The sequence below is a fragment of the Oenanthe melanoleuca genome, chromosome 5 (assembly GCF_029582105.1).
Source record: "Oenanthe melanoleuca isolate GR-GAL-2019-014 chromosome 5, OMel1.0, whole genome shotgun sequence".
Lineage (NCBI taxonomy): Eukaryota > Metazoa > Chordata > Aves > Passeriformes > Muscicapidae > Oenanthe > Oenanthe melanoleuca.
The window spans coordinates 50,709,943-50,731,748 of record NC_079339.1 but is presented as its reverse complement, the minus strand read 5'-3'; the positions used below and the strand labels follow the sequence as shown (position 1 = coordinate 50,731,748).

Genomic DNA, 21,806 nt, shown 5'->3' with positions numbered 1-21,806 from the left:
CCCTTCCTCAGGGCTCTGATGCACCTAATGATGAATTCCCAGGCCTTTGAGAAGGATTATGTCTTTCAGAGACTAGAACAAAATATTATAAACTTAAAATAGCTGCTTCCATATGGAATATGCCAACAAGCCCTACTGAACACCCAGTAGAGTGTAAATTTGCATCCATTTGCATACATATCCATAATTTCCACTTCACCCATCAGCCCTGCTCCATAAAGATGCACTGCCTGACATTGTGGGCAGAGGATGGTGTTTGACACAGGCCAGCACTAACGAGGCTCCTCAGTGCCACTGCCCCAGCCCTCATCAGACACGGGCTGGTGACTGTCCCCAGCCCTCAGTTCCTGCCTGCATCCCTCCCTGGGGACCCTGGCACCAAACTTCCTTCCCCCTTCCACCAGGAGAACACTTTCTCACCTTGAGAAACAATAGAATAAATCCCCAAAGGTCCAAGAGGGTTTCTTACCTATAGTCCAGGCACAGAGGGAAGGAGCAAGCTCCAGAAGCTTCCCTGGGGAGGGAAATGTTTAATCAGGACTGCACCTCACCAGCACCCAGTGGACAGGACTGAGTGGAGAATGCGGACCCTGAGCAGAGATCCCCAGCACTGCAGAGCAAAACAACTTTCTCTGGAGGTCCTGGGCCGTATTTAAAATGTGTTTGAGCACTGAATTTCTGTCATGCATCCAGGGATGCTTCCTTCAACCCGCTGTGCGCCCTGGGGCAAATCCAGCACAGTGCTGGCTAAAGCATGGGGTGCTGAGCTATCCCTGGGTACCATCTGAGACCCAAATCTCAATGCTGAACTGTCTAAAAAGAACTGACACCTGCAAAATACAGTTTAAAACCCAAAAGTAACACCAAGGGAGGCCATGTCCATGTGACTGAATCCCAACAGTGAAGGTTGGTTTGGTTTCCTCCACTGCACACTTTTATTCAGGTGGGATCTGCTTCTGGCTTAAATCCCAGCAGGAGTGATGTGGGATTAAACCCAGCAGGAGTGATGTGAGGGGCTGTGAGGGCTGGGGCTGGTGGTGTCCCCAGGGCAGTGCTGGTCCCCCAGCATGAGTCACAGCATCAGGTCTCTGTCTCACTTGCATCGTACAGAGGGTTGAGGTAGAAAACCTGGAGATCTTTTGGTGTCTCCTCTCCAAGGTCAACATCTGGAGGCTCCTGCAACAGCAAGGGACGAAAAACAGCCCATGGGGAAGAGAAGCAAACCCTTGGCAATACCCACCAAGAGCTGAGTCCCTGCAGCAGTTGGGAGGTGACCTGAGGGAGAAGGGGAATGGGGAAAGCAGGGCCCTGTCAGGGTCACCCCAAGAGGCTTTCAGGAAGGTCAGAGCCCCCAGCAGCTCCTCCCATGCCCCCAGTGTCCCTGGCAGTGCCACTCACCACGCTGAACACGGGGTTGTCAAAGCCCTGGTCCCTGTTTGGTGCAGGGGCTGCCGGCTCCTCCAGTCTGTGCCAGGGCTGGGGCAGGGCCAGGGCAGGAAACCTGGGGAGAGAGAGAGAGCTGGGACCAGCACCCACACCCTCCCACCCTGCAGCTCCAACAGCTGGATGGGATAATAGCTGGGACCAGCACCCACACCCTCCCACCCTGCAGCTCCAACAGCTGGATGGGATAATAGCTGGGACCAGCACCCATACCCTCCCACCCTGCAGCTCCAACAGCTGGATGGGATAATAGCTGGGACCAGCACCCACACCCTCCCACCCTGCAGCTCCCCAGCTCAAACCCTGCACCCCAAAGAGCTGGATGGGAAAATAGACAGGGGCAAAATGTCAGTTTGCTATTGGAATGGGATATTTGTACCCTTTCCCAGGGAAATGCTGCTGTATCCAGCAGAAATCATTAAGCCTGGAGATCTGGGACCTGCATTCTGGAGGGAGGAGTTTGCAGAGGCAGACAAGTCTAGCACAGGCTTCGCTTCCCTGTGGCCTAAATGAATTGCCACAGAGCTGACACCTGCTACCCACTGCAATCTCAACAAGTACTAATTACTTTTATCATTACTTTTATCATGTTACCATTTTTTTCATCTTAATCACCATCACTAGTTGTATTATTTTCTTCATTACTTTTATCCTAAGGGTCCCAGTCACTGAGCATTCCCCTGCACTGGGCACCTGCTGCATGTGGGCTCAGCAGCAGGTCTGTGCACATCACCTCAGGAGCTCTGAGGGAAGCTCTGTCCTTATTTCCCTTCCAGTGGAAATAAGGGGGACCTGCAGCAGGAGTGGGACAGGCCCTTGGCTCGTGTTCAGCTCTGTCTCCTGTAGCTACATAAAATTCCCTCCTGCTGCTGACAGAGCTGGTTTCAAAGCCTGTCCAGCACCCAAAGTGATATCAGTGAAAGATAAATCATCAAGTAGCAATTATGGGTCTGGGAGTTTTATTTAGAAATTAAATGGGTTTACTGCTAGGAAGTATCATGTCAGCACGTGTCAAGCAGCAGGGCAAGTGTTCCTGATCAGGGCCACTGCTGCACAGTGACAAAATCCCAGTGGAAGAGGTGGGAGGGAACAAACAACCTGACTTGTGAGCCTGTGACACAGCAGCCCCAGCACCAGGGAGCTCAGAACCCCCTGGCAGACACAGGTGCACTTTGCACATGCAAATTTAAGCAATTCTGGTTATCAAGTGTGCAAAGTCAACCCCACTTGCCCACAGCTGGGTAAGTGAGAGAACCCACAGTGGCCCAGCAGGCAGCCAGCACACCCTGCAAAACCCTCCAGGAGAAGGTGGGTGCATGTGGGAGCAGCACAGAGAGTGCCCCAAGCACCTGCCACGGGCACTGCTGGGATGCCCCAATCACTGCCAGACCCCATCTCCAAGCTGTGAGGGAAAAAGGTGATGGAGAAGGGGCATTTCTGACCAGCTCCCAGCTGTGGTGCAGTCAGGTGCAGCCTCCAGCCCTCCCCTGGGACCTGCACTCTGTACTCCATGCTGTGAACAAGCAATGCACCAGAATCTGCACTTGCTTTTGGATGCTGTCTCTCCCTTTAATGCTTATGAAGCTGTGGGATGAGTGTTCTGCATTATTTTGGTGCATTTCTGTTGAGCAGCTGGCAGGTTCAATCCTTCCCTCCCCAGCAGGGCTGCAAACTAATGGTGCCAAGGAAGAGGAGATGTCACCAGGCACCATGACCAGGCTGTGCAGAGCTCCAGCTGAGCTGCAGCAGCCCTGCTCCCACCCCAGCACACTGCACCCAGCCAAGGGCAGCTCCTCCTGGCCAGGGAGGGGAAGGAAGCCACAGCCCAAGAGTACAGAAGTACCTTGCAGCCACCTCACCTGCAGCAAACCATGAGGAGCAAGGATGAGTTTTAAACTGACACAGGGCAGGTTTAGATTAGATACTGGGAACAAATTTACTGTGAGGGCAGTGAGGCTCTGGCACAGAGAAGCTGTGGATGCTCCATCCCTGGAAGTATTCAAGGCCAGGCTGGATGGGCTCTGAGAAACCTGGGCTAGTGGAAGGTGTCACTGGCTATGGCAGAGGGCTGGAACAAGATATCTTTGAGGTCCTTCCAACCCAAACCAGGTTGTGGTTCTGTGAACAGTAATGTTGGGTCAGCAGGCTGCCAGGCCATGCCCCTCTCTGGGAGCTCTGGGCAGCACTGTGTGCCCCTGTGTGCCAGACTGCAAGGACAGCCTGGGCTGGCAGCTGCTCCCAGGCAGAGGCAGCACAAATATTTGCTGCTGGCAAAAGTCCCATCCCTACCTCAGCTTTCCCTTTCTGTAGAGAAAGAGGATCCCTCCAAGGAGCAGGAGACTGAAGAGTAGCCCCATGACAGTCCCTGCTGTGATCCTGCTCACTGAGGGGCTCCCCACTTGCCCACTGGCAGTACTGCCAGTGGCCACTTCCATCTTGCCACTTGAAATGCCAAGAGCTTCACCTGCAAAGAAAGAGGGATGAGGATTGTATAGGGCAACACATCCCCACACCCATGGCAGAGGGAGCCTTCAGCTGGGTCTGGTCCTGCTTGTCTGGCTGACCACCCTTCCCTGGGAACAGGGGTGGCATTCACAGGTAGATGGACTCGATGGGACAAGCTCCTGTTGTCTGCCACCCACACAATGACCTGTGTGCCCATCAGGATCTGCCAGCCTCCACTGTCTGCCTGCACAAGCAGCATCCAAGCAGCTCTGCAGACAGGGGCTGGGGACCTGGGCAGGCACCAAGCTGGTCATGGTCAGACATGGCATGGAAGCACAACAGTATCCCAGGCTGCATGAGGAGAATTGCCAGCAGGGCAAGGGAGCTGAGACCTTCCACTCTGCCCTGCCCTGGTGAGCCACAGCTGGGGCACTGAGCCAGTCTCTTCTCAGCAGTGAGAGGGCAAGAGGCAACGGGCAGATGCTGAATACAGTAAATTCAACTTAAGTACCTATATTTATCTAAGTATTTATATAAAAACTGGTTTACTGCAAAGATGGTCAGTTGTGGAGACAGCTGCCAAGAGATGTGGACTCTCCATCCCTAGAGACGTTCAAACCCCTGGCCATGGGGGCTGCTGGCAGGGAACACCAAGCTGTGGGTCTGGGTGCAGTGCAGGGCTGCTGAGGAGCACAGGCTGTTACCGTGCTGTGCTATGCCCTCCATGATGTCTGCTGCCAGCTGCTCTGCCGCCGTGCCCGCCTGCCCTCCGGCTCTGTCATCAACCAGCACGATCTGGATGAGCGGAGTGGCGCCTCGGGGCAGCACGCCCAGGAAGCTCCGTGCTTTGTGCACCTTGGATATGGCCATCTGCACACCGGCGTACTTGGGCTTCCCAAAACACAAGGAGACACGTAAAGAGAGGGTAGGCACAAGTTAGTCACATCTCCAAGGTGGGTGCAGCTGCAAGCCCCACCTGAATCCACGAGCCCCACCACAGCTGCCATCCGTCACTGCAGCACTGCTGCATTTCCCAAAGGAGAGGCTCGTACCTCCCCTCTCTCCCGAGCTGGGACCAGCACCCGCCCAGCACACAATGAGCCCCCAGTGAGGAGGAGAGCATGCTGAGAAAGCAATTTCATGTGTCACACCCATTAAAAGCTGTATTGAGATGTGTGGCAGTAAGGAGGGCAGGCAGACAGCTTTCAGCTCAGGATCAATAGAGCAATGCTCTGGTATTGAACCTCCCAGTGCAGAGCACACCTCCTCCCCAGCAGCCCCGGTAAAGAGGAGGGACATCATCTTGTGCCTGACAGCAGCAGCATGAACTGACGTTTGCAGAGCATCTGAGAGCTGACCAGTGCCAGTCACCCACCCAGTGCTTGCCTGCTGGGGAAGGGGCAAGCAGCAGAGGGGCCCAGCACAGCAAGCAGGCACGTCCAGGAGGGCACTGCAGGGTGCTGGGGGCTGAGCTGCACCCCTGGCATCACTGAGACTGCATGCCTGCCCCACACAGTCCCACAGGTCACTGGCAGATGTGGCCAGTGGCTTGTGGTTTCATCAGCCCCTCCCAATGTGACAGGCTGATCTACCTGGCTCAGCAGCTCTTGGACCAATCTGTCCTGGTACTTCTGCAGGTCAAAATCAGGAGTGAAATCCAGGTTAATGGTGGCCCCTGCAGTCAGGAAACAGACAGACATGAAACTGTCACCCTGTGTGGGCAGAGAGCAGCCAGGGCAGCACAGCTCTGGCTGCCACGAAAGGCACTGGGACCCTCTGGCACCCTGTGCAGCTGCTCTGGCTGGGCTCAGACAGAAACCTCCCTTGCTGGTCTTTTTTGTCAGCTGGGTTTGGTGACAGGCTTTTGGCTTTCCAACATATTCTGGAGAGAAGCTTTCCCTGGAAAGCTTTCTCCCTCTTATCCCTCTGGGAAGCTCTTCATGTCCCTGGTTTTGGGGCCATGAGGTTGTGGTGCAGCAGCACTGCCTTGGCTATGGGGGGAGGCTGAGGGGAGGGAGCACCTGTGATCCTTGCACCACTGCACTGCAGTCACGGAGACAAATACTTCCCTGGGAAAAATATAATTAAGCATTTGCTGAAATTTTAAATTGTCCTAAAGACTGTAAGAGATTATGCTTTTAGGAGCACATTGGAGAAACATATGGTGCCATTTTAATAAATTTGGTACAACATACCAAATATTGCATACCAAGTATCCAGGTACAGTTGTGCATGAAAAATTGCCCCTAGCAATATTTCATGCAGATTGATGCAGAGAGAACGCTGTCAATCTGCATGCTTTTATTTTAAATTAAATTAAACAAGCTGGCTGTTGGGAAGCTGACATTACAGTGGAAAAGGTTGCATTTCCTCTGCGTGTTTTCAGCTGCATAAACTCAGCAGAGCCCTATTAGCTTGACGAGCTGTGACATCCTGACAAGTAAACCAGAAGCAGGGACAAAGGGCTGCGACTCAGAACAGGCTCCCCAAAGCCAGGATCTCTTCAGAGAGACGTGCTGGGGAGGTGGCACGATGGGATTTGCACATGGGACCCGGAGATAGGACCCTTGGCAGCAGTGATACAGCAAAATTCAGCTTAGAGCCAGCAGCAAGCAGCCCCTGCACCCAACCCTCCCCCATGGGGCCAAGGGAAGCAGCTGGCAAGGCAGGGAGGAGGAATAGGGCCGTGTCCCCACTCACCACAGATCCCACAGCAGTGGCCAAGGGGCTGCAGAGGGCTCTGGCAGGCTGGCTCTGGGCACTGCCTCCCCGACGCCCTGAGCAGGGCTGCGCAGATGCGGGGGCCATCCTAAAGGAGAGCAGGGCAGCGTCAGTTCCTCACCCCTCAAACTGCACTGGAGACCCCAAAATGGAAAGGGAAGACTCACCAGGGTGTTCCCACAGGCACAGCCAGACTTGTCAGGACAGCCAGTGCCTGTCACCTGCAGAGTGCCATTGCCATGGAACTGCAGCGGGGCAGAGGGGCTCCCCAGGTACCCGGCCCAGGATGATGGGGTGTTCAGCTCCTGTGCAGGGAGGAGCAGTGAATATCCAGCACAGGTCCCAGTGCTGTCCCCAGGCACCCAGGCGTGCTGCTGGACACCTGCTGTCACATCTGATGGCCACCACTGGGCCCAGTGATGCAGACAGATGCAGCAGGAAAACCCTGGCAATGCACCCATTTCATCTTTTCCCCTGGACCAACAGAAAAACTCTCTAAAACCAAAAACAATGACAATGAGATGGCTGGGCCTTCTCTTCTTTTGCTTTCCATCTTTCTGCTGGCTCAGAGAATTCAAGTTACCAGCTTTTCACTACTGGGAGGAAGGAGGCTGATCTGTTTTCCTTCTATTTAAGAAGAATTTCTTGGCATTAGCAAAGGCTGGGCTGGACTGACCAGCCTTGTGCCATGTCACCTGTGATTCCCTTCCACAGGAAGTGTATCCATGCTCTAGCACAACAGGTAGATTTCTCAGATCATGGGGTGAAAATAGTCATCACAGAGCACAGAGTAGGCTGGCTACAAAGGGACAGAGAAGCTCATAAAGTCAGTTCTTAGGAAATGTGCTATGATCATAAAAATCACTTTCTCCTTCCATCTCATCGCTCAGCAGCAGCCCCTGCCCTGAGGGACAGCCAGCAGTGGTCCCTTGGGGGGATGATGTGCCATAGGGAAATCCCCAGGCATCAGCATCACTCTGGGCACCCAAGAGCATCCACCTCTCCATCCCTGGGGCTCTGTGTGCCTGGGGTGAGTTCCACTGGAGTGAGTTCCAGCCTTGTTCAGACTCGCCTGCACCCGCCTGGGCACCAGCTGAGTCTATTACCCAAAAAGCAGCTACCTAATGCCTGGCCCTGAAATGGCAGATCCCAGCCAGCACAGCAGCAGAAATAATAAATAACTTATGAAACGCCTGCCGCATCTCCCACTCCTGGAAGGAGCCTGTGTTTGCTGCTGCAGCGCTGTGATCTCCTGCTCCTCCAACCAGGAGGGACAGGGCTCCTGGGGAGCCTGACTCCCGGGCTGAGGCACAGCAGGCTGCCAGAGCTTCTATAATTATCCCTCCAATCAATTAAAGAGCAGTGCTGGAGCAAAGCGGGGAGATGCTCACTGGGCACAGGCCATGTGAGGGTCGGGGCAGGAGGGAGGTGTCCCAGAGGGGCCCTGAGCAGCACGGCTGCAGACACGTGCCTGCGAAGGGAGAGACCTGGGAGCCAGCCCAGCCCTTTGCTGGTGGTTTGACCCGTGCATATTGGCCCTTTCAAACAAGCACAGTGAGACAGCCTGTGCTGCAGGGAGGGAGGCAATACCAGACTGGGCGATGCACAAAGCCATCGAGGCCGTGCACAGCAGCAGCAGCTCGTGAAGCTGCAGCCCCACGGGTGAGCCCCATCTCAGCTGTGGGGAGGAGGCGTGGAGCCAGCTCCTCCTCCCCACCTCACCTGGCCCATGACAGAGATGCTGCGGAGGCGAATGACGGGCTGAGAGGAGTCGGTGTTGACGCGGAACGAGGTGTGGGGCTGGAAGATAACGCCATCGTAGCGGCACGGGACGCGCTCCTCGTCCACAGAGAACACGGGCCCAGCTGCCTTCAGCTCCCCACTGGGGAGAACATCCTGCCACAGCGTGGGGTCAAACCAGGCATGGTGCTCAGCATCAGCAAACCTCACTGTTCCACCTGCAAAGGGGATAGAAAGGGCTGAGCAAACCCAAACCCAAATCCACAGCCCCAGCAGACGTGTCCAGGCTGGTGAAACCAGGCACAGTCTGGCCTGAAGTGAAGGATCTCACCCATGGGCAGGGAGCCAAGGGCTGGCCCTGGCATCACCCTCATGGGCAGCCACTGCAGGTGTCTCCCAGAGCTTGGCAAACCTTCCCAGAACTCAGGGCTGGGGTCTCAGCCCATATCCCACATCTGCCTGCAGGCTTCCAGGCCCAGATCCCACAGGATATTTTTCCCCTTCTGGTTAAGGAGAAAAAACATCTGCCCGAATGCTGAGTAACAGCTAAACCTGATAAAAATGGGTATGATAATTCATGTCCCAGTTTCTCAGCCTGGCAGGTCTGCAGGAATCTGACCAGCCCTGTTCCTGCAGCAGGTAACCCCAAAGTCAGTGCCTCATTTAACTATCAATTATTTAACCATTAACCATTTCCCTGCTGGTTAGTCTCATCATGCAGTGCTCTGATTCCTTCTCTCCCTTCCCAGCGGCTGAATTTTTACCAATTCAGCATGAGGGTACTTAAGGACTGAATTATTTGCATTCATTTTGAAATCATGCTTTAAAGAAGTCCATTTGTGAGAGTTGTCCCAGAAGCACCAGCTGATTTCAGGGGAGCAGTGCATGGTCAGCAGGAAAAGCCCAGTGCCAAGCACAGATGCCAGAGCATCCCTGTTGGGGGGCAAACAGCCCCAAAACAAAAAAATGATAGGGATGAAGGATTTCAGAGTGGCTCCAGACCATCTTAAGCTAGAATCCTTCCTCCAGGGAGACTGATTTAGACTTTTCCCCCCTTTTTTCTATTTTTCTTTTTTTTTTTTTTCTTTCCGTTCAGAGTGCAGTGCAGGCACAAGTGTTCTGCTTGAATGCTTCCTCCCCTGTAGAGGAACTAAAAAGTTACTTGCCAATGAGAGCATGGGGTAGTTCTTAAGCACCCAAAATACCCCTCCCTAGAAAACAGCTTTTAGATAATAGCAGGCACCAATGACAGAAGCCTGCTGTCTCAGCCATGGGCTGGAGGCTGGGAAGGGAGGGGAGGATGCATTTGTGGGGCAAAGGCCAGCTTGCTGTGATGGCCATGGTTTGGCTCACCAGTGTGTACCTCCTAACTGGTTTTCTTTAGAAACACTATGGCAGAGAAAATAAGGGCTTTGATGTGGCTACATGCTTAATAGGCAGGGGAAAATACAAACAGTATTTGCCTCTCTGCTACAACTTCAAAGGCTTCCCTACTATAATTACCTTTTTAGAAGACAGGTGATCTACAAGGAAAAAATGATCTGATGTGAGGGAGGTCATCAAAGAAAAGGTAAGTACTGAAGAGGAGTGATTCACTTTGCTCTGAGGTAGGACCTTTGGGCTGAGTTTGCATGATTCATCACAGGCTTGATGGGATGCCTGGTTTGGGCACAAAATACCTGAGTCACAGCCTGGATCCCAGCTGCCATCGAAAGCTGTGAACGCTGCACCAGCTGCCAGCACGAATTCTCCACTCAGGGGCAGGTACTAGATGAAGGGATGCAGAGTGTTACTGTCCTGCTGCCAGCCACCCAGGCTTGTAATCAAACAACAATGCTAATTATTAGGCTGCCTATTATATTCACAGTCTCCAAGGCACTTTACAGCTATCAGGAGCTACCCCTACCATGCCCCATGTAAATGGCACAGTATCAGCTCCTGGATTATGGATGGGGATCCTGCAATGGGAAAGGCAGTGTGACATTGTCTTCCACAACACAGAAAAGCATTCAGAGAAGCAAGAAAAGGAAAAAGCAAAATAAGCTCTTTGACAGTTTCTTCCTCCTCTTGTACACACTCGCAGCAGCTCAAGAATGGGTTTATACATGGTTGGTATACCAAGAAAAACCCAACCTTGCTCTGCAAGTGCCAGAGGCCCCCTCAATTAATGGTTTCCCACCTTCAAGGGCTGTGCTTGTCCCACAAAATATTACTCAGGGGCCCAGGCTATGCTTGCTACAGTCAGGTAGTGAATTTGCACTGAGTACAAGCTAAGGGAAACACTCAGTGGCATTTGGAGCAGCTTGCCATAGCCAGAGCCCCTTCTTGTTGGCTAGGACGTCACCAGCAGGCAGCCAGGGTCACAGTACTGACCTGGCTTCAGCCTGGCCATTGACAAACCTCAACAGGCACAGCTCTGCCATGGGAACCTTTTCAGCAAGAAACTGTGGCCCCCTGAGTCACCAGCCAGCACTGCTAACTGGGACAGGCCCTGGCAAATGATCGGCTCAGGCAACTCATCCACAGCAAACAGGTTATTCAGCCCAGCCCATCTTATTTTACATTTAGAAATTGCAGAGGGAAAGTCATGGCTTCTTCCAATATTTCAGAGTCAGTGATGCTCAAGGCTCCCTTCTCTAATTTGGTCTATCCAGTGTTTTAGCATCACTCCCCAACAGCAGCTGAAAGCCCTCCAGGACTTTTTATGCCAACGTAGAGGGTCCTGTGCTCAGGCAGAAAAAGTTAAATGGGATTTTAAGGTTTCATCTACTTAACTAGTCTTTAAATATGCACTTAGGTTACAGAAAGCAAGACTTATGACTGCCTGCTGCAGGTGGCCATGATAGCTCTCTGCCCCTGGTCAGTCTTGCCTGAGGATGCTCAGTCTCACCCAGAGCCCACCATGGGGAAGGCATGGGGGAGGTGACAAGGCAAACAGCTCATCACCCCCAAACTGTGGATAGGCACCTGTTAAGAAGTTCAGTGCTTCGGTGGTGCAGTGCTTTGAAGGCCTTAGCCCTGGTGCCCCTCTTGGTTCAGGAGCCATGAGAAGCCAGGACAGAGAGCAGAGGGTGGCTGCCCCCAGGAAGAGTCTCACAGTGCTCCTCTGCACCATCTGCTTTGGACCCAGCAATGCCATACATTGGGCTGGATGAGAGGGGATAACACTGGGAATAACTGAGGTTGAGGCAACACGTGTCCCAAGGATGTGGAGTCTCCCCCCAGCCAGGAAGAAGCCTTTGCCTATGGATACTGCTCCATCAGACCACAGTGTGTCCTGCCATCAGATTCTCTGAATTTCCATTACTTTTGAGTAGAGGAAATTTGTCCAATACTGAAGCACTGAAAAAGGCTGAAAGGTCTGCCAGGATACAAAGGCATCATGTCCTTTAGCTGCAGATGAAAAAGCTATCAAAACATGTCTGTTTTGAGGCTCAAGACTTGGCTTGCATTCAGCTGGATGAGGGCAATGCTACCAGCATCAACCACAAAACGCTGTACTTCACTTCAAGTGCCCTGGCTTGTTTTCATTTGAGCTCAGGCAGAAGCAGGCAATGGGACATTGTGGAGCAGCCAGCTGTCACCCATGCTCAGGCCAGTGCCAGCAGCACTGCCAGCCCAGTCCCCTCTCCAGCCTGGAGCCCCTGGCAGTGCCCCCTGCCCGGTTTGCAGCTGGTCCCCTGCAGCCAGCCGGGCACAGAGGGGCCAGGCAGGAAGGGCAGCTGGCTGTGGGCCCATCTGAGCTGTGACCTGTCAGTGGGGGGCTTTGGAAGGGATGCAGCACATCCTTTCAGCACAGAGTACCAGCCCTTCACAGCAGTCAGCTCTGGGCACTCAGACCCAAAGCTGCAGGGCTCTTTGGGTGGAAGGAGGAAAATCAGGCAGCAGCTGCTGCTGAGGGGGATGGTCACACAGCAGGACCATGATTGGTCTCTGCTTGCTTTCCCAGGCTGCTGAGGCTGGCATTTGTGAGTGTTGTGGCTGGATCAAGACCCTGGTTGGGAAGTCCCTGCTCTCATCCCTGCCTGCTTGACAAATCTTTCCCCTGTAGTTACCACTTTGACTATGGCCGTGGGTCAGAGCTTCCCAAACACCCTGTGATGACAGAATCACAGAATGACTGGGCTGGAAGAGACCTTCAGGATAATTGAGTCCAACCCGTGCCCTAACACCTCAACTAAACCACAGCACTGAGTGCCATATCCAGTCTTTTTTAAACACATCCAGGGATGGTGTTTAAAACCAACCCCCTGGGCAGGCCATTCCAGTACTTTATCACTCTTTCCATAAAAGAGTTTTCCTAATATCCAACCTATATTTCCCTTGGTGCAGCTTGAGGCTGTGTCGTCTCATTCTGTCAGTGCTGCCTGGAGAAAGAGATCCCCTTCCACTGCTGAGGCCAAAATCCCAGGCTGGCTGGGCTTCCCAAGCCCAGAGGAAGCTGCTCATGTGGGTGGAAATGAGAGTGAGCACACATAATATCCCTTCACACCCTGGGATTACCCAAGCACTGCGAGCACCAGCCTTGGAATTAAGATGCAACACAACACGATGCAAGACAGGGGACAGAGTCACCTCATCTCCACAAACATGAAGTTCAGGAAGAGCTCTGCACTTGTGCTTTGTCACAGGAATTTCTGTGGGCTGGGCCCTGAAGCTATGGCTCCGTGCCCACTGCACATCCACCACCAGCCCTGCCTGAGATTCTCTCCACTGGGCAGCATTTCAGGAGTGTCTCCATTATCCAGTGAATCTTTGTAAATAATTTGCCCTTTCTTTTTTCCTAACATAAGTTAAGCATCTCAGCTCACTGCAGAGGACAAATGGAGACTCTGGTTGGGCAGTGGTTTTCTACCTTTGGGAGTTTAATATGGAAATTGCATGCAGGCTGGGCCACTTTCCAAGTACATTTTGAACTGAGCAATGACAGGTACCAGTGGACCAAAGCCAAAAAGCTGGCAGTTTCATCTGCTTTCCCTTCCTGCTGCCAACCTGTATTCCAGGGCCATTAATACAGTGAGTGCTTAGAGTCCCATTAGTCATTTCCCATCCTTGATACTGGTAAATCACTTATCTCCTTGGTAATCATTATCAAGTGTAATGACAACTGAAACACAGTCATCATTTTTCTTATCAAAGTCAGGAAAAAAAAAAAAAAAAGACCCTTGGACCAGGCCCAGCATTGCACTACCAGAAGGAATCTGCTGCCCCAATGCATAAGTGAAAAAGAAACTAACCTCCAAAAAGTGAAATAAAAACATAGCAAAGTCCTGAGAGATGGCTTTCCAATCAGATGTCCTTAACCAGCCTCTGGCACATCCTGGCTCCACTTGAGTCACAAGCATTGGGCTGAGATGACTGACAGGAGCACTGTGACTGACATGTCACCATCATCAGCACAGGAAAAATGCAGCACTTGTGCTTTAACCTGGGTGAACAACACTTGTGACTGCAGCCAGGTCTTCCCCCAGCCTTGCTTTAATTTGCAGCATCAATGCATTTGAATTCTTTGCTTGGATGAGATGGTGCCACCATCCCCATCATTCACCACCAAGACTGCCTGGGCACACTGAGCTCCACAGTGCTGCACCCAAGGCTGCTCCAGCAGGCAGGTCAGCAGCCATCAGCCCCCAGGTACATCCCCTTGCCTGGCACCCAGCCCAGGGGCAGCTTTGGCACTGGTGCTGCTGGCCCTCCACTGAAAAACATCACTGGGATAGGATGCAGGCTATTGCTCCAACACAGATCGTTGTAACCCCCCACAAGCTCAAGGGAAATGATTTCCATCTCATCTTTGCAAATACTGCCCAGCTGGGGCAGTGGCAGCCCATGGACACCAGCAGGCAGGTGGGTGGGCTCTGTCCCTTCTGCCCACAGCTAGGAACAGCAGGGATTTTCCCAGGGCCTGCTGGGGCTGGGGGTCTCAGCACAGCTGGTGGTGGTGCCTGGGTGATATCCAGCTGTTGGCTGACACCCCAGAAAGGCACAGGGCCAGGTTCACCCCCAGGTGAATCCCTCTGACAGCTCTGGAGCATTGCCAGGGGCTTGCTTGCAGCAGCATTTCTTGGGTTCATTACCTGGGCTTCATTTATTCACCTTCTGGTCCAGCTGAAGCTTTCACCTGCACCCTCAGGACAGTGTCCTTCCCTTCAGCCACAAATGCCACCCCACAGTCCCAGTTTGCTGCCAGAGCCAGCCTGTTCCTGCCACAGCCCTCGATCCCACAGCAGCCAGTCCAAGTCCCTGGCAGGCAGGATGACCTCCTGTGTGAGCTGAGGAGGGGCACCTGCTGCTGGAGCAGCTGCCCAAAGACCTCCCTGCCAGGCACATGGTCCCATGAGGAATGGGGCTTTAGCCTCCCAAGGAAACCAGGAACTGCAGCCTGTATCCCTCACGCAGGCTGGTGCAGCACTCCTGGAGCACAGAGGCTGGTGCTGCTGTCCCCAGCAGTGGCAGGGGATGCCCCAGCCCTGCTCTGACCCCAGCAACAGCTCATCCCTCTGCTTCTGACCCTGAGCAGGCAGGAGCACAGGCACAGGAGCAGTGCCAGGGGATATCATCATTCCAGTGTCATCCCCTGCAAGCTAACGAGGTGCTTGGCTGCTCTGCCTCCCCTCCTGCCCAGCAGCAGCAGCACAGTGCTGTCATTAATGCCAGAGCCAGCTCCTGCTGTCTCTGCTCCTCACGTTTCAGGCTGTGTTTCAGCACAGGGCTCCCCACAGCACCTGCCCAGCCTGGCCTTGCCACCACATCCCCTGGCAAGGGGTGGCCTGGCACATCAGGTTCCCAACACATCATGGTCCTGCCCGTCCCTACAGAGAAACCTCAGCTCCTGGCCATCCCACACTGCTGCTGGCAGGCACAGCCCCTGTCAAACCACCCTGCAGGGCCCAGTGAAAGCCATGGGAGGATAAAAAGAAAACAGCAGACCCAAAAAGCCCATTAACTTGATTGCAGGTCCCCAGTACACACTTGTAGCTGAACAGGTCCTGACAGTGTACAGAAATGGGTGTCACAGGGACATGTGAAGCCCCTTGGGTAGCTGAAGACATTGAGCTATGAATGCAGGAGACACAGAAAGGCTTAAAGCCATTTGCCAAATCTATTTCAGATTGTTAAGCTCTTTTCCCTGAACTTTACAGACAAGGTCAGAGAAAGCCAGGAAGAGGCTCGAGGAGTGGGCAGAGGGGCCATGCCCAGCAGTGGAGGGACAGCAGACGGTCCATGGAGCAGCTTCCCAGGCAGACAGGCTCCAGCATCCGCTGCAGCCCAGGATGCTGGCAAGCTGCTCTGCTCATCACACACTTTAGTAACTCCTCCCGCTGGAAACCAGCCTGAAATGAGCAAATAGACTCGGGGAGATGAGTGTAAATGGCTGTTTCACCAAACTCCTTCCCTATTACACACCTTCAGTACGAACGCTGACACAGAAAAGACTGCAGGATTCCATTTTGGAATTATGTGCTGGCACACACTCCCCTGAAATTTTTTACCTTCATCTTAGGGGAAGGAAAATAATCCTTTTTCTGGTTGTGTCATTACCCTGCTGTCTGGGAAGAGTGGGGGAGGGAGCACCGGTGCCTGGGACTAGCTGAACTGTGGCAATTCATTAGAGCCGGTGCCCCTGGAGAGCAATTGGCATTTCAAGATCAATCTCTGCCAGGAACCGAGCGGGAGCATCCTGCAGCAAAGCCCAGTACATTCTGCTCTCACAATTAGGCAGCTAAAAATACAAGGCTGGGGGAGGTGCCCTGGGCAGACCCCAGTGCCCCACATGCTCCAAACCTCTGCCCAGCCCTGCAGCCCCTGTGGGGCAGGCGGGGAGGGGGAAGGGATGGATGCTGCCCCACAGCAGAGCTCAGGGATGGGGCAGAGCTGGAAAGGTGATGTCAGAGCTGCTGAGTAACCCCAGCCAGTACCTGACCCTGGGGTCGAGCAAGGCTGCTCTGCCCATGTGAAAAACCCAATTCTTGCCACCTCAAAAACAGAAGCAGCAGCATCCATGTCAAACTCAGGCACAAGCTGCACAAGGGCTGGTGTTACTGGGCCAGACACCAGGCTCACTGCTGCAGCCATGCCCTGGCCTGGCTCCCTTTGGAAGCACAGCCATAGCCAGAGGGTCCAATCCCTGCAGGAGTCTTCCTCCCCCATCAGGAGACAAACAAAGCCAAAATCTGCCTCACCCTGGAGCACCCATGCCAGGCATCATCACCTCCATTTCCATCTTTTCTGCACATTTCGTCTCAGGCACCTCCCAAAGCTGGATAAATACTGATCTGCATCTTTAGGCAGCTAAATACCATAGAAAATCCAACCTAATCACAACAGTTGTGCATCAAAGCCACTTACGCTTAAGCTGGATTTGGATTTAGTGTGTGACTGAATTAGAGATCCATTTGAAACTTCAAATAACTGCTGAGCTGGGTGCTCAGTGGGTGAGCTCTGAGCAGGGAGGCAGGCTCTGTGCCCCAACAGCCTCCTTCTAAGAAGGCAGCTCCCAGCACCTGGCTGGTGCCCACATGGGATGGATGGGGAGGGGAGATGGAGAGCTCACCATGCAGAAGTGAGCTTTCACAAAAATGTCGAGGAGAGTCTGGGGAGTCGGGATGGGAGGTCTCATGCTGTGCCTCCACCACCAGCACCAAGCATCCTCCCCTACTCTTGCCACAGCCACTACCTTCATGAAAGTCACTGAGAGCCTAAATTTCCTTCTATGCTATGCTGCTATAGCAAACAACATCCTTTTTTTCCTTTTTTTGGCCAAAGGCTGTATAGCATCTCCATGGTGACTCTAAAGCTTAATGTATTCTTGCTGATTTAAGTGATTAATGCTCCCGCGCGCGTGGCTGGCAGCCGAACAGGTGCAGCCCAGCCTCTCTGCAAAAAGCCTCATGACCAATTCATTTTCTAACCAGCTGGTTGCCAAATTTCATGCCATTTGCATGAGTGGCAGCCCAGCTCAGGTGGTGGGTTTCATTCCTTTTTCATCCCTAACTTTGGCAGTCCCTGTATCACCTGGTGACAGCAGAGCACGGCAGTGAACCAGAGGGAAGTGCCTGAGCTGAAATAAAACAGAAATATTAACCACCTCACTAAGAGACATGCTGGGACAGTTCACAGGGAATAGCTGGGGCAGTGATGCTCAGAAGGAAGGTGTGAAGTGCAGTTCAGGTTATAGGCAGGGCTGGCTGCTCACCTGCAGTGCAATTCAGTGCAGGAGGGGAATGGTGTCCTCACATGTGATGCTTCATTTCCTCATGAAGCCCCTACAGCCCTGCCCATCTGCACAGCAGTGGGACTATAAAATTCACTGTAACGCTGGAGCCTGTGCAGCTGCCTGCCAACAGCAGAGACCCAGAGAAACTCCAAGGCAGCAGAGGGCTCCCAGGGACCCCTGCCAGCACTCTGGATCCTTTGATTGGGATGAGCCAGGGGTCACTGGGGCACCCTGACCCCTCAGTCACAATAGGAGCCATCCACCCGAGCAGGGGCAGGGCCATGGGTGTTGATTGGTGTTGTGCAAAGGTTGTGTTGATCCCCCTCTCCTCTGCTCAGCTCCTCTCCAGCTTGGCTGCTAATGACTGATGCTGCTCTGCAATTATGCACTTTGCAGGCCTCTGATGAAAGTACTTTAGAAATATTATACATTCATTTGTAAGTAAAATAAAATCTACTGGAGTGGTATTTTGCTCTTTTCTTCTCTGGGTAAATTCCACATCATTTATTACATTATATTTGTACGTATTTCCCCAGTACATTCTTTCCTTCAAAAATTCATATTTAAAATGCCATATAAATAAAGTATCTTCCCCAAATATTTGTAGAGGGATTAAATGTGGCACATGGCGTTATTAAAGCATCAAAACTATTAGTGGCATAGACAGCCTGAACAAATTACACCACATAAATTTCAAGGGCTTCTTCAAATTTAATGGCCAATAAAAGAGCAAAGCTGCCCTAAAACCGAGAGAGGAAACTCATCCAGAAGCCCATCAGATCTAGAGGAGGAGGTTTTCCAAACAGGATCCAGCCCATCTCTTCCTGTCCCAGCACTGAGAGAGGGCTCACTGGTGACCCATCCCCCACTGGCAGGTTGGGGCAGTGGGTTTGCTTTTCCCTTTAATTCCTCCCTGTTAAATTTTACCCTCCAAGCCACAGAGACTGATAGCCCACGTTTCTATGGCTGTCAGCCTGTTCTGGGGCAGAGTTCCTCTTGTGGGGCAAGACTAGGTTGCTCAGAAACCCCTCTGAGTTGAGCCCCCCCAATTTTATATCACTCAGCACACACATTTCAGCAGGGTGTCGTGCCCATCCTGCCACAGCTGGACTGATAATACCACAGAAAAATATAAAACCCAATGGCACTTGAAAGAAAATTTCTCAAGCAACATTTTGGGATTTCCCAGAACAATTTGTTTTCATTTCTAGATATTTTGATGTCAGCTTCACTTAGCCTCTGCCCAGGGCTAGTGCCTGCAATGTTGTGGGTTGGTGCTCCTCAGCCAACTACTGCCAAGCTCTCCATCACTTGGAGGGGGTTTTATCCCTCCTTTGAGGAGGAAAAATCAATTTCTTTCAAATGAAATTGGGTTTTGCTGCACTCTCTTTCATCTCTCCTAATTAAAAAGCAAAACAAAGAAACAAAAAACAAAAACAAACAAGCAAAAAACAGAAATGGGCTTTTTGGTTCCACGGTACACAGAAACCCAGGCTCCTGTCCCTTGCCTCAGCTGAGGCACCCTTGGTCTGGCTGGAGGAAAGTGTCAAAATCCATGGAGTGACATTAAACTGACAGAGGACAGTAGGACATCAGATATTAGGAAGAAACTGTTTTCTGTGAGGGTGATGAGACACTGGCACAAGTTGCCCAGAGAAGCTGTGGATTCCCCATCCCCAGAAGTGTTCAGGACAGGACTTTGAGGAACTACTCTGGTGGAAGGTGTCCCTGTCCATGGCAGGGACATGGGACTGATGACTCTTAAGGTCCCTTCCAAGCCAAACCATTTTATGATTCTGTGGAGAGGGGGAAAGGGGAATTAATGTGCCACCAGGCAGAGCTCCAGGGCTGGCCCTGCCCTCACCCACCCTCTTACACCCCTGCACACCATCCTTACCATGTCTGTCAGTGCATGGGGAGACCTGACAAAGACTGAGATGACCTGTAAGAAAAGCAAGAATAAAGTGAGCTTTGCCCTGTCAGGTAAAGGGGCTTTTCCAATGCCTGACGGTGTTTTGTGAAAACAAAAATAAAAGTAAATTTTAAATGTCTATACCTTGTCCTTCTCAAAGTGAACCACATCCCTGGCACAGGGGACTCTGCCTTTATCCCAGTTGGAGGCGGTTTCGAAATTGGTGTTGGGGATCCACTGCTTGTACACAGCAGCAGTGGCAGCTGGGAGGGAACAGAAAAACCAGTTTAACCCAGTCCATGGGAGCGTGCTCTGGGGTGTGCTTTAGGATGGCTTGGCATATTCAGGCCAGATTTGGGGATTTTCCACCCAATAGCAGCTCCTACATTGCCTAGCTGAGCCGTCACAGCTCTTCTCTAAAAGGGAAATTTTTTTGGCTGGGTGATGGTTCTAGCCACCCAGACAGAAAGAGAAGCAAGGGACAAACACTCAGCAGGCAGAGAGAAGGCAGAAATGTGTCCTGCAGGCAAAGGGTAAGAATAACATGCACCTGGTAATTAAGAAATCCTTGACGGGGGTTTTGTTGTCACTCAGACTAATTAAACAAGTAAAGATTCCTCAACCTTTGGTTTCCAGAAGGTGCAGAGTGGGCATGCAGAGCTGGGATACCACTAAGACAGGGCAAGAGAAGAAAAGGCATTTGCTATGGGACATGTAGCACAAGCATGGGCTGGTTTCATGTGTTTGGAGCTGGAGGGGTGTACTTCAGCCTTAAGGCTTAAACATGTTGGGAAACAGGGTTCTTCCCCTTGGGGACAGTGGCAGTCCTGCTCTTGGGGCCCCCAGGGATGAGCCTGCTGGCCAGGAACAGGACATGGCAGGGGGGTTCTCACTCTGGCCTCTCTGACTGCACAAGCACAGCAGAGCAGCCTCCCAGCCTGACAGTGCCCAGGCTTGGCTGGGGGATGCATGTTCAGCTGAAGACGAATGAATCTCCAGCAGCCTGAATTAAATGGCTTCAGGCAAGTGAGTATGAGCCAATGACAAAACCCCCTACCTGTGCCCTTTTAATGGATCATCTTTTCTGTAGGAGAAAGACCCACCAAATGACAAGATATGTTGAATGCCCGTGGTGGAAGGGACTGGGGAGGGAACACGGGCACAGCCTGGGTGGGAGGGGGGCTCTGAATGACTCCAGCCGACAGAGGAAGGTGCGCTGCACAAAGCCTGGGCTCAGCTACTCCAAATGATGGGGTGCTGTGGCTGCAGAGTCTCTATCAGCACACGAGGATCACCTTGAGGTGTAATTTGCTCTGTTTTACTCTGCCAGGGGCTCTGCTGAGACCGCTGGCTGTAGTAGCCATCTCCCGATGAACAGAAACCATGTATTTTTAAGCAGAATGAAAGCCTGGAGCCCAGGTACACGGCACAGAGGGGCTCCCCTGCCTCATGCCGGGCCGCCTGAAGGAGCCCCCGGGCAGAGCGAACACACCCGTGCCGTCTCCTCTTTAAAACCCTCCGAGAGGGAAAAGAACATTACCGCTGGTAAGAACTGGAACCAAGCATCTGCTCGCAGTGTTGCGGGCATAAACACCTTTCTGGCTCAGAGAGAAGAAGGAAAAAAGCCCCCAAACAGTAATGGCAAGTTGTTCCGTCCTTGCTGCGGTTCCCTCGTGTCCGTGGCGCCCCGGGAAGCTGGGGAATGGAGAGATCAGAGCTCCAGCCCCAAAACACAAAGCCTCGCGTCCCTGAAGACGGCTCCGCATCCCCCCGGCTCCTCCGGCCGCAGGGCACCCACCCAGCCCTGGAAACACCCGTGTGCTATTCAATCCCTGTCTGCCGGGGAGCGCAGTCCTTGAACATCAAAGCTAATGCATGTTCAGAGGAAGCGTGTCCTGCAGCGCTGTCCCAGCCTCAGTCCCTGCCTGCCTTCCCCGTGCCCTGGAAATGCCTTCTCCCTCTGCCTGGCAGGTATCCTGTCAATGACAGAGCCTGCAGCCCTGCTCCGAGCCAGGCTGCACACGCGAAACGCGGAGGTCGCCCCGCGGTCAGCCCTGCTCGCCACGGCGGCCGGGCGCTGGCCGTACTCACCCAGGAGCTGCAGCACAGCCAGGAGGAAGAGTAGCCGCTCCATTTGGCAGCCGGCTGCCATCCCTGGGCCGCGGTCCTGCCCCTGGACCTTGCACCTTCCCGGGCACGTGATGGGCTCAGCCGGGAGGCTGCAGGGAGCGGGGAGTTCACAGGGATGGAGCCAGCCTTCCCAGCACCAATACCGGCCTGGAGCCAGCCTTCCCAGCGCCAGCATCAGCCTGGAGCCAGCCTTCCCAG

At 53.0% G+C, this 21,806-nt stretch overlaps 1 protein-coding gene across 1 annotated transcript; it reads right to left on the bottom strand.

The window, feature by feature from the left end:
- Positions 1-901: 901 nt before the first annotated feature.
- AMN (amnion associated transmembrane protein) lies at positions 902-21,696 on the bottom strand. The gene is made up of 12 exons (XM_056493657.1): positions 21,570-21,696; positions 19,623-19,741; positions 19,464-19,508; positions 10,029-10,116; positions 8,332-8,567; positions 6,777-6,914; positions 6,589-6,697; positions 5,481-5,563; positions 4,593-4,779; positions 3,733-3,907; positions 1,399-1,501; positions 902-1,176 (listed from the first exon to the last, which is right to left on the bottom strand). The coding sequence occupies exons 1-12, from the start codon at positions 21,628-21,630 to the stop codon at positions 1,081-1,083; spliced, it is 1,440 nt and encodes a 479-aa protein (XP_056349632.1). The 5' UTR covers positions 21,631-21,696; the 3' UTR covers positions 902-1,080.
- Positions 21,697-21,806: the final 110 nt, after the last annotated feature.